The sequence below is a fragment of the Pteropus alecto genome, unplaced genomic scaffold (genome assembly GCF_000325575.1).
Source record: "Pteropus alecto unplaced genomic scaffold, ASM32557v1 scaffold251, whole genome shotgun sequence".
Taxonomy (NCBI): domain Eukaryota; kingdom Metazoa; phylum Chordata; class Mammalia; order Chiroptera; family Pteropodidae; genus Pteropus; species Pteropus alecto.
This window is the reverse complement of record NW_006431048.1, coordinates 1,579,508-1,589,238: the sequence shown is the minus strand read 5'-3', so window position 1 is coordinate 1,589,238 and position 9,731 is coordinate 1,579,508. Positions and strand designations below refer to the sequence as shown.

General features: G+C 35.4%; 1 protein-coding gene across 2 annotated transcripts in view; it reads right to left on the bottom strand.

The window, feature by feature from the left end:
- Window positions 1-545: 545 nt before the first annotated feature.
- Window positions 546-9,731, bottom strand: part of STXBP5L (syntaxin binding protein 5 like) — a 257,780-nt gene continuing 248,594 nt past the window's right edge. The window contains exons 27-28 of one of the 2 annotated variants that reach the window (XM_006905548.2): window positions 1,837-2,057; window positions 546-1,276 (exon numbers count right to left, since the gene is read on the bottom strand). In XM_006905548.2, the coding sequence (XP_006905610.1) occupies window positions 1,235-1,276; window positions 1,837-2,057 (263 nt within the window). In that variant the 3' untranslated portion in view covers window positions 546-1,234. The remainder of the gene's footprint in view (window positions 1,277-1,836; window positions 2,058-9,731) is intronic. The other variant, XM_006905549.1, reaches the window with a different exon arrangement.

The following is a 9,731-nucleotide window of genomic DNA, read 5'->3' as shown; positions in this document are numbered from 1 at the left end:
TTTGTATCATTAAATTATCTATATATTTCTGTTATCCATAATGGTGACTGAGGCCAAGATAGCAAAAACACAACTACATTTTATAAAGATTTTCAAAAATAAGTATTGAACTAAAAGTATTCCTAATGAAAGCCCTTGTTAATCAGAAATATAATAAATCAGAATCCTTTTCCCAAAACATTAACTGAGGTTTTACTGAATCATACCGAAGAGAATGACCAGTTTGGTCTGTGTGTGTCAGGCTGCAAGAGCACCTTCGGATTGAAGACCCCACTGGGTTTGAACAGTAATATACTGTGTAATTAGCAGACAAGGATACAAATGGAGCATTAAAAATATGTCACTTTAGAAACAAACCAGACTGTGTGAAATCACTTCTCAAAGCTAACTGCATTGTTCCTGTGGTCTAGTTTCCCCAAACCCATCGTCAACATCCCTACAGAGAACAAGCCAGGCTGAAAAAATGCTTTGAGGTGACTCAACACTGCATGGTTTGTGACTAAAAATAGCAATTTGTTCTGAATGTGATAGAAATGGAAATAATTGTGTTAGGAATAATTTTCTATACTGGCAATACTCGATTATGACTGAAAACTGTGAATGATCTAAAATATTATGGAGAGAGAGGAACGTTAATCAGACTCTTGCCATAAGAATTCAATAATGTTTTAGTATAACGAAAGTTATAGATGGGACAAAAACTTTGGTTTTCTTTTTCTTTTCGGTTGGGTATGGCAAAATACTTGAAATGCACTGATAACTTCTAATGCAGATTTTTTAAATTGTCAGATGTGGCCCAATTTATAAAAATAGTTTACCATTAAACTTTTTTCTTTTGTCACAACATGCTTTTTTCTTTTCCTCTTAAGATGTTAATTTATCATGCAAAGATTTTTTTTTCATTAAGTGCATTAATGCTTTTGTTTGTACAGGAGTTTTTCAAATCAGGACTCCCTGTAGTTCCTAAATGTAAATCCTTAGCAAATGACATGCCAAGATGATAGCTCCATTCCAGGTGGGAAGAGGCAAATTCAGCCATACCTTGGGATTTTAACCAGGGTTCCAGCCTTTCAGTTGTAGTGTCTCTGATAAGTCTCTCTTATAATAACTTCAGATGGACTGTAATGGAACGTTTTGTAGAAGAAACTGGCTTCTAGCAGTTGAATAGTGATGCTGGGAAAAAATTTGGTTTCCCTGAATAATGGTTTCTCAAAGCAGTCACAGCTTTAGAAGTTCAGAATTGGTACCATTTCTTATCTTTATATTTCAGCATTAACTGCAAAGAAAAAATAGTCACCGTAAGATGTTAAAAAAAAAAAACTTTAAATGCTAATCAATGCAAGCTCATATTGAGTTAACCATGAATATCTAAGTAAATCTCAAACTTATAAAACTTCTCTTATAAAATAAAGTGCATATTAAAAAAGTTTAAAAAAAAAACAAATCAAGCTGTAAGGACTCAACTGGCAGGAAATGATTTTTAATGATTAAGACAAAAAGGAGTGTGTGGATTCCAGCCTCTCTTGCCCCTCACGCCTTGGGGGATCATGTCATCTACCTAAGCATCATTTTAGCAGATGATGCACAAAGTATAACTAATGGGTAATTTTTAAAAATTATCCCCTAAAATAAAGAAGTATCAACATATTTTTTAAAAATATTTTTCTCTGAAATACTGAGGAATTGTAATACATATACTGTAATGAGATTCAGGTTATTTTGCCTCTTACACAGGATTACTTACAGTGGAATCTTTGTTTAAGCTTTCTTGTGCAGAACCTAAATGTTTAAAGTTATTACTGTATGACGATGCCTATATTTACTTAGGCAGTTTACCTCATGTGCATGTTTGGAAAACGCTTCTGCACTGGTCATCATGCCTGCAGTTTTCTCTTCCAGCTCTCCTAGCCTTTGTCCTCTCTCATCAAGTGCGATCCGTGCTCGAGTCAGCTCTCCCATCACCCCTCCAGCAGCGCCTTTCATCCCTTCTATACCACCTGGTCCAGGAATGTGTTGCGCAAGGCTGCGAGATGCTTTTCCTGCTGTAGCTTCCCCAACTATGAATTCAAGCCATAGCAATTTAAAACATTTGTCAGTAATTCACACAGTCAAGTTTATCTCTTTAGTACTTATATTACATTCTACTGTCATAATTCTCCAGTTAGAGACACATATTTGATCCTATCATAGATATTTGGAGATGTTAGCACTTACCCAAGAAAAATGCCTATGAAAAAGACTTTGAGAGATATTGTTGCCATTTGCCTTTTATTGTGTGTGTGGCTTCCATACAATATAGCATAATTACATTCTTTTAGTTATTTATTTTATTTTGTAATTACAGTTGACATACAATATTATATTAGTTTCAGGTATACAGCATAGTGATTAGACATTTATATACTTCATGGAGTGATCACTCGATAAGTCTAGTACTCATCCAACACCATACATAGTTATTACAATGCTATTGACTATATTCTCTATGCTGTACTTTACATCCCTGTGACTATTTTGATAACTAGCAATTTGTCCTTCTTAATTCCTTTAACTTTTTTCACTCATCTCCTCAACCCCTCTTCTCATCTGTAACTACAAATTGGTTTCTGTTTCTTTTGTTCATTTTTGTTTTTTAGATTCCACATATAAATGAATATGGTATTTGTCTTTCTCTGACTTATTTCACGTAGCATAATACCCTCTATATTCATCCATGTTGTCAAAAATGGCAAGATTGCATTCTTTTTTTTATGGCTGAGTAATATTCCATTGTAGATACATCCACATCTTCTTTACCCATTGATTTGATGAACACTTCAGTTGCTTCCATATCTTGGCTATTGTAAATAGCAATACAGTGAATATAGGGTGCATATATTTTTTCTGAATTAGTGTTTTGGGTTTCTTCAGATAAATACCCAGAAGTGGTATTGCTGAGTCATAAAGTTGTTCTATTTTTAAATTTTTGATGAACTTCCATACTGTTTTCCATAGTAGCTGCACCAATTTGCAATCCCACTAACAGTGCACGGGGATTCCTTTTTATATACATCCTCACCAGTGGTTTTCTTTGTTGATTGATGATAGCCATTCTGACAGGTGTGAGTTGATATCTCATTGTGGTTTTATTTTGCATTTCACTAATTAATCATTAGTGATGTAATTTGGGGCATCTTTTCATGTCTATTGGCCATCTTTATGTTCTCTTTGGAAAAATTCAGGTCCTCTATCCAATTTTTAATTAGATTGTATTTTTGGTGTTAAGTTATATGAGTTCTTTATATATTTTGAATGTTAACCTCTTATCAGATGTATCACTGGCGAATATCTTCTTCCATTCAGTAGGTTGTCTTTACATTTTGTTGATGGTTTCCTTCACTTACAAAACCTTTTAGTTTTATGTAGCCCCATTTGTTTATTTAGTCTTTTGTTACCTTGATTGGGGAGACATATCCAAAAAAATATTGCTAAGAGGGATGTCAAAGAGTTTATTGCCTGTTTCTTCTTGATGTTTGATGGTTTTGGGTCTTAAATTTGATTTTTAATCCATTTCAAGTTTATTTTTGTATATGGTGTAAGACAGTGGTCAAGTTTAATTTTTTTTTTTTTGCATGCGTCCAGTTTTCCCAGCACTATTTATTGAGGAGACTGTCTTTACTCCATTATATGTTCTTGCCTCCTTTGTCATAGAGTAATTGCTCATACAGATATGGATTTATTTCTGGGCTCTCTATTGTGCTCCATTGATCTGTGTCTGTTTTTATGCCAGTCTCATGCTGTTTGATTATTATAGCCTTGTAGTATAGTTTGATATCAGGTAGCATGATACCTTGAACTTTATCTTTCTCAACATTGCTTTGGCTATTTGGGATCTTTTGTGGTTCCATATAAATTTTAGGATTATTTGTTCAAGTTTTGTAAAATATGCCATTAGTATTTAGATAGGAATTGCATTGGATCTACAGATTGCTTTGGATAGTACAGACATTTTAACTAAGTTAATTCTTTCTATCCATGAGCACTGTACACCCTTCTATTTATTTGTATTTTCTTTAGTTTCTTTCTTCAATGTCTATAGTTTTTTTTTTTTTTGAGTACAGGTCTTTTACCTCCTTGGTTAAGTTTATTCCTAGGTATTTTATATAATTGTAAATGGGATTGTTTTCTTAATTTTCTTTCTGATAGTTTGTTATTGGTGTATAAAAATGCAAGCTATTCCTGAATATTAATTGTGTATCCTGGTACTTAACTGAATTTATTTATTCTAACAATTTTTTGGTGGACTCTTTAAGGTTCTCCATACATAGTATCATGTTATCTGCAAATAATGACAGTTTTGTTTCTTCCTTTTCCAATTTAGATGACTTTTATTTGTTTTTCTTGTCTGATTGTTATGACTAGGACTTCCAATATTATGTTGAATAAAAGTGGTCAAGGTGGACATACTTGTCTTGTTCCTGATCCTAATGAAAAAGCTTTCAGCTCTTCACTGTTAAGTATGATGTTAGCTGTGAGTCTGTCATATATGGCCTTGATTATGTTGAGGTATGTTCCCTCTATCCTCTCTTTGCTGAGAGTTTCATCATAAATGTCTGCTGGCTTTTGTCAAATGCTTTTTCTACATCTATTGATATGATCATATAATTTTTATCCTTCATTTTGTTCATGTGGAGTATCACATTAATTGATATGCAGATATTGAAGCAACCTTGCATCCTGGGAATAAATCTCACTTGATCATGGTTTATGATCTTTTTAAGGTATTGCTGAATTCGATTTGCTGCTATTTTGCATCTATTTTCATCAGGGATACTAGCTTAAATTTTTTATTTATTATTATCATTTTTTTGTCCAGTTTTGGTATCAGGGTAATGCTGCCTTCATAAAATGAGGTTGGGAGTCTTTTCTCCTCTTCAATTTTTTTGAATGGGGTAGGTATTAATTCTTCTTTGGATGTTTGGTAATATTTACCTGTGAAGCTGTCTTTTCTAGGACTTTTTTCTTGTTTGGAGTTTTTTAATTATTGGTTCAATTTCATTAGTATTTATTGGTCTGTTCATATATTTTGTTTCTTCCATACTCAGTTTGGAAGATTGTATATTTCTGGGAATTTATTCATTTCTCTCAGGTTGTTCAATTTGTTGGCATATAATTGTAGTATTTTTTTATAATCCTTTGTATTTCTGTGGTGTTGGTTGTCATTTCTCTTTCATTTCTGATTTTATTTATTTGGGTCCTCTCTTTTTTTTCTTGATTACTGTGACTAAAGTTCTATCAAATTTGTTTATCTTTTCAAAGAAGTAATTCTTGGTTTCCTTGATCTATTTTTTTGTTTTATTTAGGCTCTATTTCATTTATGTCCACTCTGATCTTTATTATTTCATTCCTTCTACTCACTTTGAGCTTTGTTTGTTTTTCTAGTTGCTTTAGGTGTAAGGTTAGATTGTTTATTTGAAATTTTTCTTGTTTCTTAAGGTAGATCTGTATTGCTATGAATTTCCCTCTTAGAACTGCTTTAGATGTGTCTCATAGGTTTTCAGTCACGTGTTTTCATTTTCATTTGTCTCAAGGTATCTTTTGATTTTTTCCTTGATGTCATATTAACCCATTCATTGTTTAGTAGCGTATCATGTAGCCTCCATGTGTTTGTATGATTTTCGGCTTTCTTCTTGTAATTGATTGCCAGTTTTATACCATTGTGAATGGAAATGATCCTTAATATGATTTCAATTTTCGTAAATTTATTGAGACATGTATTACATTTGGTCTATCCTGGAAATAGTTCCAAGTGCACTTGAAAAGAATGTATATTCTGCTGCCTTTGGGGGAAGTGCTTTAACATATCAATTAAATCTATCTGGTCTAATGTGTCATAAGACCACTGTTTCCTTCTCGATTGTATGTCTGGATAATCTATCCATTGATATCAATGAGGTGTTAAATTTCCCTACTATTATTGTCTTACTGTTATCTCTCTTCTTATGTCCATCAATATTGGCTTTATATATTTTGGTGTTTCTATGTTGGGTATGTAGATATTTATAAGTTACTATATCCTATTGTTGGATTGATCCCTTTATCATTATGAAATGACCTTCTTTATCTCTTGTTTCAGGCTTTGGTTTAAAAATCTAGTTTGTCTGATATAAGTATAGCTACTCCAGCTTTTTTTTTTTTTTTCATTTCCATTTGCATGAAATATCTTTTTCCATCCCTTTACTTTCAGTCTATAAGTGCCTTTCAGTCTTGTGGGCAGCCTATGTATAGATCTTGTTTTTTAACCCATTCAGCCACCCTATGTCTTTTGAGGAGAGCATTTAATCAGTTTACATTTAAAGTAATTATTGATAGGTGTATAGTTATTGCTATTTTATTAATTATTTTTATAATTTTTAGTTTTTATTTTCTTGCTCTCTTCTCTTGTACATTGATGACTTTCTATAGTGTTGTATTTGGATTTCTTTCTCTTTATTTCTTGCATGCTGCAGATTTTTGGTTTGTGATTACCCTGTGCTTTATATATACCAAGCTATGTTTATAACAGTGCATTTTAAATTGATGGTCACTTAAGTTCTAACACCTTCCAAAATCACTACAATTTTTTCTCATTCTCTCCATATTTATGTTGTTGTCATTATTTTTTACTACTTTTGCACGTGTTTGTGTGTATTGGTTTATTACTGTAATTACATAAGGTTTCTACTTTTGCTTTTTAACCTTTGTATTAGCTATATAGTTGGTTGATCCATTGATTTTACTGTTTGCTTTTGTCAGTGAGAACTTTTTCTTTCCTATATTTCATATTTATATTTTTTGTCTTTTTTTTCCTTAAAGAAGCCCCTTTAATATTTTCTATAATATTGGTTTGGTGGTGATGAACTCCTTTAGCTTTTTCTTGTCTGGGAAGCTCTTTATCTCTTCTTCAATTCTAAATGATAGCCTTGCTGGGTAGAGTAATCTTAGTTATAGGTCCTTGCTTTTCATCATGTTGTATATTTCATGCCATCCCTTCTGGTCGGTAAAAATTTCTGTTGAGAAATCAACTGACAGTCTTATGGGAGCTTCTTTATAGGTAACTAACTGCTTTTCTCTCACTGCTTTTAATGTTCCCTCTTTATCTTTAAGCTTTGGCATTTTAATTATGATATGTCATGATGTGGGCCTCTTTGGATTCATCTTGTCTGGGACTTCTGTGCTGCCTGGACTCATATGTCTATTTCCTTTGCTAGCTTAAGGGAGTTTTCAGTCATTACTCCATCAGATAGGTTTTCAATCCTTTGCTCTCTATCTTCTTCTTCTGGTACCCCTTTGATGTGAATGCTGTTACACTGATGTTGTCCCGGAGGTCCCCTAAAATATCTTTTTTTAAAAATTCTTTTTTCCTTTTTGCTGTTCTGATTGGATGTTTTCCTCTACCTTGTCTTCTAAGTCACTGATTTGAGCTTTTGCTTCATCTAATCTGCTGTCCATTCCTTCTAATGTATTCTTCATTTAAATTAATTGTATTCTCCATTTCTGACTGTTTTTATTTTTAAATTTTCTATCTCCTTTTTTATGTTTTCTATCTTTTTGTTGAAATTCTCACTGAATTAATCCATTTTTCTCCTAATTTCATTGAGCATCTTTATAACCAGTGATTCGAACTCTGTACCTGGTAGATTGCTTGTCTCCATTTCATTTAGTTATTTTTCTGGAGTTTTGTCTTTCATTTGGGACAAGTTTCTTTGTCTCCTCATTTTGGCTGATACACACTGTGTTTGTATCTATGTATTAGGTAGATCTGCTATGTCTCCATATCTTGACAAAGTGGCCTTATGGAGTAAGTGTCCTGTGGGTCCCAGTGGTGCCATCTCTCCAGTCACCTGAGCTGGGTGCTCCAAGGTAGTCCACTGTGTGGGTTATGTGTGCCCTCCTGTTGTAGTTGAGCCTTAATTTTTATTGGCACACGAGTAAGTGGGGTTGACCTTCAGGCTGACTACCGTAAGGGCTGGCCATGACTACAGAGGATGAGCCATTGTGTGGGGGCAGCCCCCATGGAGCAGGAGTCACTTTAGCAGGGCTCTGGTACCAGCCTAGACTGCCTTTCAGGTGTATCATTTGTACAACTAGTTGTGTGATGCTCTTGTGTGGCCTGAAGCCAATCACCAGGTATTTTGGTTCTGGATCCTCTTGGGAAGTGCTTTGGTGCAGGCCAGTGTCAGCCATCACTTGTGCTGGGCCTGGGGTCTCTTGGAAGGTGCTATAAAATTATCTGCTTGTGGGGATTGGCAGTGCTTGGGAGAGGCTATGCTGCAAACTGAGGCTAGCTGCCACTTGAGCCAGATTTTGGCCCCTTTATTGGGCACCATGATGTGAGGTGAGGCCAGCCACCATTTGTGCTGCTTAGTTGAAGTTCCTGCTCTAGAGTGGCCACCACTTATGCCAGGCTTGGGGCCACTTAGCAAGAGCTACAAGGCATGCTGAGGTCAGCTGCTGCTTGTTTTTTTAGATTTTGGAAAAGTTTACAGCATGATCTGAGGCATACCTCGTGTGGAGGAACCACTGGAATAGGCCTAAATCAAACAGGTGAGTTGAGTGAGGTGAGGTCTCAGGGAATCACCAGGTTGGGATGAACAATGTTAATCAAGTTAATGGAAAGTTCAGATTTGGTGCCCTCCTGCGCCAGCTAGCTGGGTGGGAGGGGAGCTCCGTAAAAGAACAATGGCACCTGGTAGTGCTGCTGTCCCTAAAGAGAGCTATTCCAACCCATGTTCCTCCAGCTCTCACCTTGAAGTTAGTCAGTTTAGTTCCTCCCCTGTGCCCCTGGTTCTTTTCCAGCTGCTGCCCCTGCACTGGAGCATAGAGCTTGTGAGTTTTTGACCAAGTGAGTCTATGTGTGAGCACCTTAAGAGGTTCTCCACAGTCTCCAGCAGCCTTGTCCTTTTTGGATGCAATCCTTGCTAGTTTTCACAGCCAGCTGCGGGAACTTCTCTTCCTAGTACTGGAACTTTGGGCTGGGGAGCCTGGTGTGGGGCTAGGACCTCTCGCTCCTCAGGGAGGTCCTCCACTGCCAAGAAATGCCTCCTCATTTTTTAAAATTAAGTTTATTGGGGTAACATTGGTTAATACAATTATATAATTTTCAGGTGTACATTATAATTTGACACCTGTATATTCTATTGTGTGTTTACCACACAAAGTCCATTTTCCTTCAGCTACCATATATTTGATCCCTTTGACCCACTTCACCCTCCCCCTAACCCCCTATATTAGACCCCCTTTACCCCATCCACCTCCTCCCTCCTCCCCCACTCTCTACCTTCTGGTAACTACTAGTCTATAGTCCATGTCCATGACTCTCTGTTTGTTTGTCCTTTTCATTTGTTGCTTTTAGGTTTATATCCCACATATAAGTGATATCATGTGATTTTCAACTTTTTCAACCAGTCATCTCAAGGTCCATCCATGTTGTGTGTTGTCGCAAATGGCAATATTTCATCTCTTCTTATGGCTGAGCAATATTCCATTGTATATATGTACCACAACTTCTTTATCCAATCATCTATCGTAGGACACTTCAGTTGCTTCCATGTCTTGGCTACTGTGAATAATGCTGCTATGAATATCGGTGTGCAAATATCTTTTCGAACATGAGTTTTCAAGTTTTTGGGGTAAATAGCCAGTAGAAGAATGGCTGGATCATATGGTAGATCAATTCTTAGTTATTTGAGTAAACTTCCATACACTTTTAT